This window comes from Zea mays, chromosome 4 (assembly GCF_902167145.1).
Source record: "Zea mays cultivar B73 chromosome 4, Zm-B73-REFERENCE-NAM-5.0, whole genome shotgun sequence".
Lineage (NCBI taxonomy): Eukaryota > Viridiplantae > Streptophyta > Magnoliopsida > Poales > Poaceae > Zea > Zea mays.
Window position 1 is genome coordinate 180,773,042 of NC_050099.1, and position 16,643 is coordinate 180,789,684.

At 56.9% G+C, this 16,643-nt stretch overlaps 1 protein-coding gene and 1 long non-coding RNA gene across 3 annotated transcripts in view; one reads left to right on the forward strand and one right to left on the reverse strand.

Moving 5' to 3' along the window:
- Nucleotides 1–12,685, forward strand: part of LOC103654194 (uncharacterized) — a 70,099-nt gene extending 57,414 nt beyond the window's left edge. Inside the window, exon 2 of the long non-coding RNA XR_002268829.1 lies at nucleotides 12,421–12,685. This is a non-coding gene — a long non-coding RNA (uncharacterized lncRNA). The remainder of the gene's footprint in view (nucleotides 1–12,420) is intronic.
- Nucleotides 12,686–14,022: 1,337 nt separating this feature from the next.
- On the reverse strand, nucleotides 14,023–15,705 carry LOC100193672 (60S ribosomal protein L35a-like). 2 transcript variants are annotated; one of them, NM_001352263.1, is made up of 4 exons: nucleotides 15,485–15,638; nucleotides 15,168–15,396; nucleotides 15,028–15,071; nucleotides 14,025–14,271 (listed from the first exon to the last, which is right to left on the reverse strand). In NM_001352263.1, exons 1-3 carry the CDS (start codon nucleotides 15,550–15,552, stop codon nucleotides 15,030–15,032), a joined length of 339 nt encoding a protein of 112 aa, NP_001339192.1. In that variant the 5' UTR covers nucleotides 15,553–15,638; the 3' UTR covers nucleotides 14,025–14,271; nucleotides 15,028–15,029. The 2 variants fall into 2 exon arrangements, 1 of the variants encoding a protein (NP_001339192.1); XR_002750434.2 differs by having other exon boundaries at nucleotides 14,023–14,271; nucleotides 15,028–15,396; nucleotides 15,485–15,705.
- Nucleotides 15,706–16,643: the final 938 nt, after the last annotated feature.

Sequence of the window (16,643 nt, forward strand, 5' to 3'; positions counted from 1 at the left end):
GCCGAGGCTACCACCCCATGCGTGGAGGACGCTACGACAGCGGGGAGGATCGGAGTCTCTCGCCCGAACCACCTGGTCTGCAGGCCTTCAGCCGGGCCATACGACGGGCGCCGTTCCCGACCCGGTTCCGACCCCGACTACTATCACAAAGTACTCGGGGGAGACGAGACCGGAGCTGTGGCTCGCGGACTACCGGCTGGCCTGCCAACTGGGTGGAACGAACGATGACAACCTCATCATCCGCAACCTCCCCCTGTTCCTCTCCGACACCGTTCGCGCCTGGCTGGAGCACCTGCCTCCGGGGCAGATCTCCAACTGGGACGACCTGGTCCAAGCCTTCGCCGGCAATTTCCAGGGCACGTACGTACGCCCTGGAAACTCCTGGGACCTCCGAAGCTGCCGACAGCAGCCGGGAGAGTCTCTCCGGGACTACATCCAGCGATTCTCGAAGCAGCGCATCGAGCTGCCCAACATCACCGATTCATATGTCATCGGCACGTTCCTCGCCGGCACCACCTGCCGTGACCTAGTGAGCAAGCTGGGTCGCAAGACCCCACCAGGGCGAGTGAGCTGATGGACATCGCCACCAAGTTCGCCTCTGGCCAGGAGGCAGTTGAGGCTATCTTCCGGAAGGACAAGCAGCCCCAGGGCCGCCCACCGGAAGATTCCCCTGAGGCGTCAACTCAGCGCGGCGCCAAGAAGAAGGGCAAGAAGAAGTCGCAAGCGAAACGCGACGCCACCGACGCGGACCTTGTCGCCGCCGCCGAGTACAAGAACCCTCGGAAACCCTCCGGAGGTGCCAACCTCTTCGACAAGATGCTCAAGGAGCCGTGCCCCTATCATCAGGGGCCCGTCAAGCACACCCTTGAGGAGTGCGCCATGCTTCGGCGCCACTTCCACAGGGTCGGGCCACCCGCGGAGGGTGGCAGGGCTCGCGACAACGACAAGAAGGAAGATCACCAGGCAGGAGAGTTCCCTGAGGTCCGTGACTGCTTCATGATCTACGGTGGGCAAGCGGCGAACGCCTCGGCTCGGCACCGCAAGCAAGAGCGTCGGGAGGTCTGTTCGGTGAAGGTGGCGGCGCTAGTCTACCTAGACTGGTCCGACAAGCCCATCACCTTCGACCGAGCCGACCACCCCGACCACGTACCGAGCCCGGGGAAATACCCGCTTGTTGTCGACCCCGTCATCGGCGACGTCAGGCTCACCAAGGTCCTCATGGACGGAGGCAGCAGCCTCAACATCATCTACGCCGAGACCCTCGGGCTCCTGCGTGTCGATCTGTCCTCGGTCCGGGCAGGCGCTGCGCCTTTCCACGGGATCATCCCCGGGAAGCGCGTCCAGCCCCTCGGACAACTCGACCTTCCCGTCTGCTTCGGAACGCCCTCCAACTTCCGAAGGGAGACCCTCACGTTCGAGGTGGTCGGGTTCCGAGGAACCTACCACGCGGTACTGGGGAGGCCATGCTACGCGAAGTTCATGGCCGTCCCCAACTACACCTACCTGAAGCTCAAGATGCCGGGCCCCAACGGGGTCATCACCGTCGGCCCCACGTACAAACACGCGTTCAAATGCGACGTGGAGTGCGTGGAGTACGCCGAGGCCCTCGCCGAGTCCGAGGCCCTCATCGCCAACCTAGAGAGCCTCTCTAAGGAGGTGCCAGACGTGAAGCGTCACGCCGGCAACTTCGAGCCAGCGGAGACAGTTAAGTCCGTCCCCCTCGACCCCAGCAGCGACGCCTCCAAGCAAGTCCGGATCGGCTCCGAACTCGATCCCAAATAGGAAGCAGTGCTCGTCGACTTTCTCCACGCGAACACCGATGTCTTCGCGTGGAGTCCCTTGGACATGCCCGACATACCGAGGGATGTCGCCGAGCACTCGCTGGACATCCGAGCCGGAGCCCGACCCGTCAAGCAGCCTCTGCGCCGATTCGACGAAGAGAAGCGCAGAGCCATAGGCGAGGAGATCCACAAGCTAATGGCGGCAGGGTTCATCAAAGAGGTATTCCATCCCGAATGGCTTGCCAACCCTGTGCTTGTGAGAAAGAAAGGAGGGAAATGGCGGATGTGTGTAGACTACACTGCTCTAAACAAAGCATGTCCGAAGGTTCCCTACCCTCTGCCTCGCATTGATCAAATCGTGGATTCCACTGCTGGGTGCGAAACCCTGTCTTTCCTCGATGCCTACTCAGGGTATCACCAAATCAGGATGAAAGAGTCTGACCAGCTCGCGACTTCTTTCATCACGCCCTTCGGCATGTACTGCTATGTCACCATGCCGTTCGGCTTGAGGAATGCGGGCGCGACGTACCAGCGGTGCATGAACCATGTGTTCGGCGAACACATTGGCCGGACGGTCGAGGCCTACGTCGATGACATCGTAGTCAAGATGAGGAAGGCCTCTGACCTCCTTTCCGACCTTGAAGTGACATTCCGATGTCTCAAGGCGAAAGGCGTGAAGCTTAATCCCGAAAAGTGTGTCTTCGGGGTACCCCGAGGCATGCTCTTGGGGTTCATCGTCTCCGAGCGGGGCATCGAAGCCAACCCGGAGAAGATCGCAGCCATCACCAGCATGGGGCCCATCAAGGACTTGAAGGGCGTACAGAGGGTCATGGGATGTCTCGCGGCTCTAAGCCGCTTCATCTCACGCCTCGGCGAAAGAGCTGTCGGAGAAGCCCTCTTGATCTACGTCGCCGCGACCACTCAGGTGGTTAGCGCCGCGATTGTGGTCGAGAGACGAGAAGAGGGGCATGCATTGCCCGTTCAGAGGCCAGTCTACTTCATCAGCGAGGTATTGTCCGAAACCAAGATCTGCTACCCACAAGTTCAGAAGCTGCTATACGCGGTGATCCTGACACGGCGGAAGCTGCGACACTACTTCGAGTCTCATCCGGTAACTGTGGTGTCATCCTTCCCCCTGGGGGAGATCATCCAGTGCTGAGAGGCCTCGGGTAGAATCGCAAAGTGGGCGGTGGAAATCATGGGCGAAGCAATCTCGTTCGCCCCTCGGAAGGCCATCAAGTCCCAGGTCCTGGCGGACTTCGTGGCTAAATGGGTCGATACCCAGCTCCCAACAGCTCCGATCCAGCCGGAGCTCTGGACCATCTTCTTCGACAGGTCGCTGATGAAGACGGGAGTCGGCGTAGGCCTACTCTTCATCTCGCCCCTCGGGAAGCACCTACGCTACGTGCTATGCCTCCATTTCCCGGCATCCAACAATGTGGCTGAGTATGAGGCTCTGGTCAACGGGTTGTGAATCGCCATCGAGCTAGGGGTCCAACGCCTCGACGCTCGCGGCGACTCACAGCTCGTCATCGACCAAGTCATGAAGAACTCCCACTACCGCGACCCGAAGATGGAGGCCTACTGCGATGAGGTTCGATGCCTGGAAGACAAATTCTACGGGCTCGAGCTCAACCACATCGCCCGGCGCTACAACGAGACTGCGGACGAGCTGGCTAAAATAGCCTCGGGGCGAACAACGGTTCCCCGGACGTCTACTCCCGAGACCTGCATCAACCCTCCGTCAAGATCGACGACACGCCCGAGCCCGAGGCGCCCTCGGCCTAGCCCGAGGTACCCTCGGCTCAGTCCGAGGCATCCTCGGTTTAGCCCGAGGTACCCTCGGTCCCCGAGGGCGAGACACTGCACGTCGAGGAGGAGCGAAGCGGGGTCGCGCCTGATCAAAACTGGCAGACCCCGTACCTGCAATATCTCCACCGAGGAGAGCTCCCCCTCGACCGAGCCGAAGCTCGGCGGTTGGCGCGGCGCGCCAAGTCGTTCGTCTTGCTGGGAGATGGGAAGGAGCTCTACCACCGCAGCCCCTCAGGCGTCCTCCAGCAATGCATCTCCATCGCCGAAGGTCAGAAACTCCTACGAGAGATACACTCGGGGGCTTGCGGCCATCACGCAGCGCCTCGAGCCCTTGTCGGAAACGCTTTCCGGCAAGGATTCTACTGGCCGACGGTGGTGGCCGACGCCACTAGAATTGTCCGCACCTGCGAAGGGTGTCAGTTCTACGCAAAGCAGACCCACCTGCCTGCTTAGGCTCTGCAGACCATACCCATCACCTGGCCTTTTGCCGTGTGGGGTCTGGACCTCGTCGGCCCCTTGCAGAAGGCACCCGGGGGCTACACGCACCTGTTGGTCGCCATCGACAAATTCTCCAAGTGGATCGAGGTCCGACCCCTAAACAGCATTAGGTCCGAGCAGGCGGTGGCGTTCTTCACCAACATCATCCATTGTTTTGGGGTCCCGAACTCCATCATCACTGACAACGGCACCCAGTTCACCGGCAGAAAGTTCCTGGACTTCTGCGAGGATCACCACATCCGGGTGGACTGGGCCGCCGTGGCTCACCCCATGACGAATGGGCAAGTAGAGCGTGCCAACGGCATGATTCTACAAGGACTCAAGCCTCGGATCTACAACGACCTCAACAAGTTCGGCAAGCGATGGATGAAGGAACTCCCCTCGGTGGTCTGGAGCCTGAGGACAATGCCGAGCTAAGCCACGGGCTTCACGCCGTTCTTTCTAGTCTATGGGGCCGAGGCCATCTTGCCCACAGACTTAGAATACGGTTCCCCGAGGACGAGGGCCTATGCTGACCAAAGCAACCAAGCTAATCGAGAAGACTCGCTGGACCAGCTGGAAGAGGCTCGGGACAAGGCCTTACTACACTCGGCGCGGTACCAGCAGTCCCTCCGACGCTACCATGCCCGAGGGGTCCGGTCCCGAGACCTCCAGGTGGGCAACCTGGTGCTTCGGCCGCGACAAGACGCCCGAGGGTGGCACAAGCTCACGCCCCCCTGGGAGGGGCTGTTCGTCATCGCCAAAGTTCTGAAGCCCGGAACGTACAAGCTGGCCAACAGTCAAGGCGAGGTCTACAACAACGCTTGGAACATCCAACAACTACGTCGCTTCTACCCTTAAGATGTTTTCAAGTTGTTCATATACCTCACTCCCACGCAAAGTTTAGTCATCAAGGAAGGGTTGTCTTGCCTCGGCAAAGCCCGACCCTCCCTCGGGGGCTAAAAGGGGGGAACCCCCTCTGCGTCGAATTTTTTCCTCGAAAAAAAATCCTTTCTGCCAGAATGTCTTTCGTGCCTTTCAACTACTTCGAAAGTGGATCCTGAAAACGACGGAGTACACGTAAGCAGCCAAGGCTGACCGAGCCAAGGGACTCCTACGCCTCCGGGATACGGATACCTCACTCATCACCTTCTGCGATAAGTAACTCACGTTCGGATAAGTGATTCCGCGGACCGAACAAGTCTTCACGTTTGAAAGCTCCTCTGTCGAAGCGATTCTTCGAGCCTTCTCGACTGCGTCGGTGACAGAACCCTATGGACGGGTAAGAGTGCGCGTAAGCGGCAAGGCCGACCGAGCCGAGGGACTCCTATGCCTCCGGGATACGGATACCTCACTCATCACCTTCCGCGAGAAGCAACTCTCGCCCACACAGACAACTCTGTTACCGACGAAAAAGTTCAGATACTCGAAACAAGAGGAAAAGAAATGTAGCTTTACAACACGGCGAGGGTGTGTTTGGGCCTCGGCGGCCGCAGAAAACACACGCTACAAGATAATCCGATCCTGCAGGCTCGGATCTTGACGGTTGAAGGGAGCAGCAACACCTTCGGCGTCGACAACACCTTCGGCGAGGTCCGACCTAGCCTCGGACGGCGACGCGGTCCGAGGATCTCCACTCTGAAGGACGACGTCATCACCACGCCTGGGCCATCGCCGCCAGGGTCTTCTCCGAGAATCCGGCTCGAGCAGGCAGCTCGGCTGGTCACCCCGAGGCCTCGGCCAGCTGTCCCCCGAGGACACCAGCCCGACCCGAGGCCTCAGCAGATCAACTCCGGCGTCGGTCCCGCTAACGGACGACCCGGCCAGGCTCCGGCCGACCAAGTCTTCTTTTCGAGCCAACTCTGCCTCTGCCCGTGCTGACGCCGCTACCCCTGGCCTCGGCTCATCGAAGAGCTGTCGAGGGGTTCCTTTAACTAAGCAAGAGGAGCCTCGGACAACAAGGCTGACCGAGCCGAGGGACTCCTACGCCTCCGGGATACGGATACCTCACTCGTCACCTTTACACGGGGCAACTCACGCTTGGTGAAGCGGTTCAGACAACCAACAGGCGAGTCTTGGTGCTCGAAAATGAGGAAAAACACGGCTCCGTGCCAAAAATACATACATGTTCAGGCCCCGACAGCCACTATGAACATAAGACCGGCATTCAAAGTGCCATTACAAACGGAACTCCGGTTCCACCTCCGCAGGTACGAACAACCCCACTCGACGGGGGGGGCTGCGGAGCAACAGAAGACCGACGAACGGCGCGCCGTCACCCGCTCCAGCAGCGGCGACGACGACGACTTCTGCTCCGGGGGGCCGAACAGCGGCAGCGATGACCTCAGGGCGGATGCTGCTGCCAGGAGGCCCCCGCCCATGCCCAAACTCGTGAGGCAAGGACGGGCAGAAGGCCGTGGAGTTGGAGGTCGGTCCGTAGGCGGTCCCGGCTATCTCGTCGGTGGAAGAACCTCTTCCAGCTGCCGTGGCGGGAGCCGGCGCCGAGAGCGGCTCCGAAGCCACTCGGGTCCGAGAGCCAGGCACGCGGCAGCTGCCAGCGCCACGGATGGCAACCGCCCTTCCCCCCAATCACTGAGGGAAGGAGAGGGCCACCGCCCACGCAGGGGCCGACCCAACTCGGCACACTCCCCTCCCCAGCCCTGGTGATGAAAATCCTTGAGGCTGAGGGAGGGGCAGAGGCCGCAGCCCGGCTTGCTTTCCCCCGCCATCGAACTGGAGGTCACCATCTTGGGTGACCGCCGGCGGAGGGGTGCAGCCGGGCTGCATGATGAAAATCCTTGAAGCCGAACGATGGCTGAAAGGTACCAACTCCCACAGAGTTGCGTTCCCCCAACGACAAGGCGGAAGGACTGCGGGCATCCCCATCCGGGGGCTCGGAAGGTGGAAAGACACGATGCATAAGGGAGCACGAAGACATGGTCGCCTTTCAAGGGGGTCACCCTCCTTTTAAAGGCGACTCTCCCTACTTGCGTCCCCAGCCATCGCGGGCTGAGTCTTCTCCAACACGCTCCAAGGTCCTCCCCCTGCAGCGCGGGGGCTGGGTCCCACGCGTCATGCAAGCTGGCCCAGAGCAGAAGAAGCCAAACCGCCGCACGCGGTGCATGCAACCGCCCAGCGGTTACAAGCGGCCCTCCACTTTTGCCCAGACCAACGGGCGAAAGGGCGGGCAGCCATGCAGGCGACATGCAAACCGCGCCAAGTGGGCACACTTCTCCGACTTCCAACACGCCCAGCATGGAGGCCCAGGCCCACGCGTCATGCAACTGGCGCGCCGGATGCTGCGTGCGAGTGACTGCACCGCCACCCGCGCCACTACCGTGCCTCCTCGACTGCGGAACCAATGCCGTGACTCGAGGCGACCCAGCACACGACCCAGCAGCGCCAGCCTGGCGCGACGGTCAATGCGGCCAAAAATGGGCCGGCAGTAATAGCGGTGGCAGGCGGGCAGGAGCAGCGGTCACGTCGTCAGCCAGGCTTACGTCCTATCCAGGGGCAGCGAGAGAACTCTCTCTCACGGCGTGAAGACGACGCGCCCGTGTTCCGTTCCTCGAACGGCCCGCGCACGCGCAACGGCCGCCCCGCGAACCACTCGCCCCGTCGCATTAACTCCGCGGCGGGAAAGGCGGCGCCTCTGGCAGGGGAAGCGAGCGGCGCTTCGCCTTCGCCATAATGACCGCGTCAAAAAAGGTACGCCACGTCATTCGATTTCGAATCCTTTTCCTTTTCCTCTTTCTCTTACGACAGGGACCGGGAAAGGGGGATACCCCGAAAAGGATCCTTCTCCGTGAAGGAACCAGGCTCCGAGCCTCCCTACTGATCAGAGGTTCGAAGGCTGGCCCCTCAGAGGGGTTCAACAGCCGCCTCAGAGCGCGTGGGCTCCACACCCACTACTGGTCAGAGGTTCGAAGGCCGGCCCCTCAGAAGGGTTCAACGACCGCCTCAGGCTACTCGGGCTCCGCGCCCACTACTGATCAGGGGTTCGAAGGCTGGCCCTCGAAGGGTTCACAGCCGCCTCAGACGCAGAGCGAGGGATGACCATGGGTACGTTCGATACATAACCAAGGCTCGGGCTGCGCTCCCGAGGTACCCTAGGACATTTCCGAGACCAGCGGGAACGATCTTGTAACGGAATCCCATCAGAGGGAGGCATCGAGCCCTCGGACCCCGTCGACAGGGGACCGGGTCCGGCAGATCACCCGCAGGTACTTTTGGGCGCGCCTCTGGGCCTCTAGCCGACCCCTAGCAAATGGGGCACGGACGTCCGCTCGGATTACCCGCTAGTAGCTCACCGGAGACACCATGTTCGGCGCCCACCGAGGGCAACATGGCGCTTTCCCCCCTCCTCCTTGCGGAAAGGTGACGCAGGGGCGTATGTAAAAAAGTCGAGTATGTCCCTGATCGTCCTCTCGCCCTGTGCAGAGGCTCGGGGGCTGCTCTCGCAAACCCGGCTCCGGCCAAACCGTTGACAGCGTCAACATACCAGCCCGAGAATTTGGGACCCGACCGTGCACCCGGGCTACGGCCAGCTCGCATGAGGGAACAACCAGACCAGCCAAAGCATCGCGCGAGGCATTAAGACCTCGGAGGAGTCAAACCACTCCTCCGAGGCCTCGGGGGCTACACCCGGCGGGTGCGCTCGCGCGCACCCACCGGAACAAAACGCAACCGAGAAAGGCTGGTCCCCTTGCAAAAAAGTGCGACAAAAGCCTCCAAGCGAGTGTTAACACTCCCTTCGAGGCTCGGGGGCTACTGTCGGGGACCATAATTAGGGGTACCCTCAAGGCTCATAATTCTCAGCTGGTAACCCCCATCAGCACAAAGCTGCAAAGGCTTGATGGGTGCGAACAAGTCAGGGATCGGTCCATTCGAGGGACTCGATCACGCCTCGCCCGAGCCTAGCCTCGGACAAGGGCAGCCGACCCCGGAGGATCTCCGTCTCGCCCGAGGCCCCCCTCCAGCAACGAACATACTTCCGGCTTGCCCGAAGCCCTGTCTTCGCCAAGAAGCAACCCTGACCAAATCGTCGCGCCGACCGACCAAATCGCAGGAGCATTTAATGGAAAGGTGGCCTGACACCTTTATCCTGATGCGCGCCCTTCAGTCGACAGAGCCGAAGTGACCGCAGTCACTTCGCCGCTCCACTGACCGACCTGACAGAAGGACAGCGCCGCCTGCGCCGCTCCGACTGCTGTGCCGCTCGACAGAGTGAGGCTGACAGGCAGTCAGGCCCGACCTCAGGCACCATAGGAAGCTCCGCTCCGCCCGACCCAGGACTCGGACTCGGGCTCAGCCCTGGAAGATGGCGAACTCCTCTCCGCCCGACCCAGGGCTCGGACTCGGGCTCAGCCCCGGAAGACGGCGAACTCCGCTCCGCCCGACCCAGGGCTCGGACTCGGGCTCAGCCTCGGAAGACGGCGAACTCCGCTCCACCCAACCCAGGGCTCGGACTCGGGCTCAGCCCCGGAAGACGACGAACTCCGCTCCGCCCGACCAAGGGCTCGGACTCGGGCTCAGCCCCAGAAGACGACGAACTCCGCTTCACCCGACCCCGGGGCTCGGACTCAGCCCTGGCCTCAGCCGACGGTCTCCGCTTCGCCCGACCCAGGGGCTCGGACTCGACCACGGCCACGGAAGACAGACTCGACCTCGACCTCGGAGGAGCCTCCACATCGCCCAACCTAGGGCGCGGACCGACCACGTCGACAGGAGGCGCCATCATTACCCTACCCCAAGCTGACTCAGGCTACGGGGAACAAGACCGGTGTCCCATCTGGCTCGCTCCGCCAGATAGGCAACGATGGCGCCTCGCACGCTCTGTGACGACGGCGGCTCTCAGCCCCCTTACGGAAGCAAGAGGACGTCAGCAAGAACTCGACAGCCCCGACAGCTGTCCTTCCGCCAGGCTCCAGCGCTCCTCCGATGGCCACGACACCACACGAACCGGGTGCCAAAACCTCTCCGGCTGCCACGACGGCATGTACTTAGGGCGCTAGCTCTCCTCCGCTAGACACGTAGCACTCTGCTACACCCCCCATTGTACACCTGGATCCTCTCCTTACGCATATAAAAGGAAGGACCAGGGCCCTCTTACAGAGGGTTGGCCGCGCGGGGACGAGGACGGGACAGGTGCTCGCGTGAGGCCGCTCGCTCCCTCTCCTGCGTGGACGCTTGTAATCCCCTACTGCAAGCGCACCCGACCTGGGCGCGGGACAAACACGAAGGTCGCGGGATTTCCACCTCTCTCACGCCTGTCTCCGGCCACCTTTCTCCCCCTTCGCGCTCGGCCTCGCGCCAACCCATCTGGGCTGGGGCACGCGGCGACATTTCACTCGTCGGCCTAGGGACCCCCCGGTCTCGAAACGCCGACAATCCCTGACCGTCCTCTTGCCCTGTGCAGAGGCTCGGGGGCTGCTCTCGCAAACCCGGCTCCGGCCAAACCGTTGACAGCGTCAACATACCAGCCCGAGAACTTGGGACCCGACCGTGCACCCGGGCTACGGCCAGCTCGCATGAGGGAACGACCAGACTAGCCGAAGCATTGCGCGAGGCATTAAGACCTCGGAGGAGTCAAACCACTCCTCCGAGGCCTCGGGGGCTACACCCGGCGGGTGCGCTTGCGTGCACCCACTGGAACAAAACGCAACTGAGAAAGGCTGGTCCCCTTGCAAAAAAGTGCGACAAAAGCCTCCAAGCGAGTGCTAACACTCCCTTCGAGGCTCGGGGGCTACTGTCGGGGACCATAATTAGGGGTACCCTCAAGACTCCTAATTCTCAGCTGGTAACCCCCATCAGCACAAAGCTGCAAAGGCCTGATGGGTGCGATTAAGTCAGGGATTGGTCCATTCGAGGGACTCGATCACGCCTCGCCCGAGCCTAGCCTCGGGCAAGGGCAGCCGACCCCAGAGGATGTCCGTCTCGCCCGAGGCCCCCCTCCAGCGACGAACATACTTCTGGCTCGCCCGAGGCCCAGTCTTCGCCAAGAAGCAACCCTAGCCAAATCGCCACGCCAACCGACCAAATCGCAGAGGCATTTAATGCAAAGGTGGCCTGACACCTTTATCCTGACGCGCGTCCTCCAGTCGACAGAGCCGAAGTGACCGCAGTCACTTCGCCGCTCCACTGACTGTCCTGACAGAAGGACAGCGCCGCCTGCGCCGCTCTGACTGCTGTGTCGCTCGACAGAGCGAGGCTGACAGGCAGCCAGGCCCGGCCTCAAGCACCATAGGAAACTCCGCTTCGCCCGACCCAGGGCTCGGACTCGGGCTAAGCCCCGGAAGACGGCGAACTCCGCTCCGCCCGACCTAGGGCTCGGACTGGGGCTCAGCCTCGGAAGACGGCGAACTCCGCTCCGCCCGACCCAGGGCTCGGACTCGGGCTCAGCCCCGGAAGACGGCGAACTCCGCTCCGCCCGACCCAGGGCTCGGACTCGGGCTCAGCCCCGGAAGACGACGAACTCCGCTCCGCCCGACCCAGGGCTCGGACTCAGCCCTGGCCTTCGCCGACGGTCTCCGCCTCGCCCGACCCAGGGGCTCGGACTCGACCTCGACCTCGGAAGACAGACTCGACCTCGATCTCGGAGGAGCCTCCACATCGCCCAACCTAGGGCGCGGACCGGCCACGTCAACAGGAGGCGCCATCATTACCCTACCTCAAGCCGACTCAGGCTACGGGAAACAAGACCGGCGTCCCATCTGGCTCGCTCCGCCAGACAAGCAATGATGGCGCCCCGCACGCTCTATGACGACGGTGGCTCTCAGCCCCCTTACGGAAGCAAGAGGACGCCAGCAAGGACTCAACAGCTCCGACAGTTGTCCTTCCGTCAGGCTTCAGCGCTCCTCCGACGGCCACGACACCACACGAACCGGGTGCCAAAACCTCTCCGGCTGCCACGATGGCATGTACTTAGAGCGCTAGCTCTCCTCCGCTAGACACGTTAGCACTCTGCTACACCCCCGTTGTACACCTGGATCCTCTCCTTGCGCCTATAAAAGGAAGGACCAGGGCCCTCTTACAGAGGGTTGGCCGCGCGGGGAAGAGGACGGGACAGGCGCTCGCGTGAGGCCGCTCGCTCCCTCTCCTGCGTGGACGCTTGTAACCCCCTACTGCAAGCGCACCCGACCTGGGCGCGGGACAAACACGAAGGCCGCGGGATTTCCACCTCCCTCTCTCGCTCCGGCTGCCCTTTCTTCCCCCCTTCGCGCTCCGTCTCGCGCCGACCCATCTGGGCTGGGGCACGCGACGACATTTCACTCGTCGGCCCAGGGACCCCCCGGTCTCGAAACGCCGACACATATAAACTAAAATGTGTGTCAATTGGTGTTACTTGCAGTGTGTTAAGTGGAAGCAACACATGAAGCGGACATGGAGAAGGAAGCTGGCATGACACTAAAACGCATAAAGTTGACATGTGACGTTCATGTTTTAGATGTCTTATTCTACTGCCAAACTTCCTAATACTCCATTTTTATACTATATTGTCTATCTGTACGTGTGAATGGAGATGATGATATTATGTGATGTGATGATGGATGGATTAGCTTCGTTGAATATTAGATGATATTATGTGATGATGATATTAAACGGGCATTGCAGTATTGATACATGCTTCATATTTCTGGATTTTTAGTGATGTTTTATTGTTTATGAGTTTTCTAAATATTCCTTATTTTTGTTTGATTTTTTCTAAATTTTTGATGTATTTTTTTTGCTCAAGAGGGGTATTTAGCCCCTTTCTTCCCAAACAACGCCAAGAAAATATACCCGGGAGGGGAGATTCTCTCCGGGAAATAAGGTGGCATCTAAAATCCCCTCCAGGGTTAGTTTTCAAGGGATGTTTTTCTCTTTACTGCCAAACTAGCCCTAAAACAATGCCAACTTTCCTTGATAAAGATTATCTTTGATTTATATTCATATCTAGGGAACCAATGGAGGTTGCATTTGCAACAAGGTTGTTTTCACTTTTTTAGTAGGGTTATTTCCTTTTGTTAACTGGTAGTATTTGTTTGTTCCATTGTTCTGGTGTAATTGAAATACTAAATGTGCTATGCCAGAGAGCCATGTGCTTGTCTCTGAAATTATGGTGTGTCTTTATGGACAAGGGTACTGAGGAGAATTTGTTCTGTTGATGCTCATGCTATCTCTTTTTGTTGTTGACGTTTCATTGGACCAAAAATGCATCAAGGATCGTATAGAGCTTCTCTGGTACATTTCTCTGGTTCAATTTATCTCGTACAATTCTTAGATAAGCATCACTAAACAATAACTTATGCGTTCACAAGTGTTCCCGGTTGCAAATAGTGAGATACATAAGCTGATAAAGACAGTCTTGCGGCCCACGTTTCTGTCTTGCAAATGCAAAGTGTCCTATATTTTTTATTACAAAATCGCACAAAAGAATGGCCATCAGACGATCTACCAAAAAAAAGAGTAAAAACGACACTGCAGATGCAGTATCGATCTGATGCAGTAAACGACACTGCATTTGACGACGATCTGATTTTTTTAACATGATCTGAATATTTGGTACATATCGCATAAGCTTTTGAAGTATTTAGAAGATAACCGTTTTCGTACAACCAACGTATATATGTTGCCAAAATAGTGCCCCCGACGTCATATTATACGTTAAAAATATTTCGGAGAATCAAAATAGTGCCTCCGACGTCTGGACGCTAAACAAGCCCTATTACAAACATCATACTAAAACTACCTCGCAGCCACAGCTGATGCTTAGAATTTTACCTGTTACAAATATAACAAAATCGACAGAGACGGAGGCCAATCGAATAGCACGATGACGCAGAACGATTGGTACAATTGTTCCTCCAGTTCCGGAGGAGCATCATGAAGCAAAACCGCACATCCAAAGCTCTTGAAATACAACATCGCGTGACCATGGAGCCGGAGATGGGCTCATGAAATCACAGAACCGTTGATCAAGATGCAATAAGAGCATATTATGCGATTAAAGAGTCATCATACAAAAGTATGGCAAACAAATTAGTTCTAACTTAAACTTCATATAATACTTCCAGTGATCCATAACACCAAAACTCAGAGAACTTTAAATGGTTCTCAGATAGACAGCTCAACCTGCTAACTCTCAACCTGAACACAACCCTTACAAGGACAGCTGAAGATAAAATCTAGAAGAAAAGGGTCCTCCACACATTCAGATTATCTGCAATGGATGAGACAGTATTAGAAGCACATAACAAAACTGTGAGGAGAATTACAGCAAGCATCTCATCTCAGAAAACCCATTTGATGATACCAAGAACAGATAGTTGCAAAAGCAACTATTCCTAAATTCATGGGATTTAAGGCACGATAATTTCGGCACTCTGCTATGCTAAGCAACAGAATCCCACATAAAACAGGAAATGAAATGTAAGATGCACTTCGCTGGGAAGTGTGGGAGCCTGGTAGAGATCGAATAAACAAGTGACTATAATTCCAGAAATATAAAAATGAAAATGCATACAATCAACCAATTAAGACAGCTATTGTTCTATCCATTTTCTTAGGACACCAATGTTGCAAATGACTTTCACAGTGTCATGTGGATAATTTCTGCTAGTCCTATTCATGCGTGGAGAAATAGCTGTGATGTCTCTTTTTTCCCCTAACGTGGCAACAAAATGATACTATCAAGACACAATGAAAGGTTCATGTAGAATATCAATGTTGACATGCATGATTATTTGGTGGTGCACACAACAGAGAGTACAGCGAAATAGCCAGCCGCTAATCCTTAATTAGGCAAGTTTCATAACATAAATCAAGACCAACTGCCAAATAGACACATTTGCGTACAGGTCACATCAACTCTAATGGCTATAGCCGTATAGGATGAGGTACAGATATGAAGTATTCAGCAAATAATCAGGGCGTCCGATTAGAAAGAGTAGTTGAGTAGACTGCAATTGACACTAACCTTTAGATGCTGCTGGGGTACATGAACACCCTGACCTTACGGCCCTGCACCAAAGGGGGCAGCAACAAAATCAGCACAGAGCACAGAATTCAGAGCAAGACGTAGCCACGAACGGAAACTGGGAGATCGGTCCAGCTCACCATGGATTCCGGCGGCAGGTTGGACCTGAACTTGGCGCGGACGACGCCGGAGTTGCCATGCGGGCGGGCGACCTTGCCCCAGATGCAGCGGTAGTGGGTGCCGCTGCTCTTGGTCTTGGCCTTGTAGATGTAGGCCATCCGCTTCCCGCAGTACCACGCGACGTCCTCCTTGGTGTTCACCCCCTCGATCTGCACCAGCGACGTAGTCTCGTACTGGTTCGACTTGGACCTGCATCAGCCAGTCAGCCACGCACACCACCAGCACGCAGAGTCACTACGCGGCGGCCTTGGAGGGGGGAGGAGGATAATAAGCTCACCGCTTGTATCCAAGGACGGTGCCCCGGACGTAGAGCCTCACGCGCTGCCCCGTGCGCCCCTTCACCATCTCGACGCTGCAGCTTCTGCCCCTAGAGTCCGGGGAGGCTGGGACGTGGACGATGGCTTCGGAGGAGAGTGAGGGATGGCGCAACCACGATCGAAGAAACCTAGACGGCGGCGGTAGCAGTGCTTAAGTACCCGTCAGGTACGCAAGTGAACGGCTGGGATCGAATGGTGCTGCATCGAGGTTTCTGGTGTATCCAGTGCAGTGTTGCGGATATGGTGGGCTAGGGTTACATTAAATGGGCCAAACACTTTTGTGGCTAATATGACTTTTTTTAGAAGTGGTCCATCTTGCTTTAGTAGGCCGAATACGTGTACTCGAGTAATGAATGAGCCAATATGGGCTTCTAAAATGACGGGGAGCCTGGCCCGTTAGTTTTGTTATTTTTTCTGAAAAAAACACCTTCTCAATTAACGAATGTTGGTTTTTTTCTTCCTTGACTACAAAACCATATATCTTGTTCCTCATTTCTCAAAGTGTAGAGGTATAGTGAATATATGGTATTATATGTTTCAGTGTAATTTTTATATGGATTTAGATGTATGTGTCAATATATGGTATTACTAGGTAAGTGCCCGTGCGTTGCGACGGCATACAAAATTTTGAATAAAATGGTAATGCACAACTAAATCAGTTCAAAAAGATATGTAATGCTCAAAGGATAGTGTTTGTGGATGTCAGAGAGCGGACGGACGCTCCTGGATAGCACAGCGTGGAAAACGAGCGAGCGGGTGGGGGCGCGACGCACAAAAACCACGACTAGAACTATTAAAAGTAGTGTGTTATAGTAGTAAAGATAGTAGATAGAATACCCCCACCCAGTTGTTAACATGTCGATCTAATAATTCAAAATACCACTTTTAAAGATGTGATAAATATATTAGTCAAGATTTCCAGATAACAAAACCATATTAAATTAGCCAAAGAGACTATATGGTTCTACACTTCTACATAAAATAAAATAAAATAAAATAAGAAAGAAAATTCTCATTGAAAGAGAAGTGATAACAATAATGTGAAATGAGAAGAGAAAGAAATACTCTAAAGTAGGGTCTATCATATGAAGTTCGTGAAATAAAGTTCTAGCACAAAAA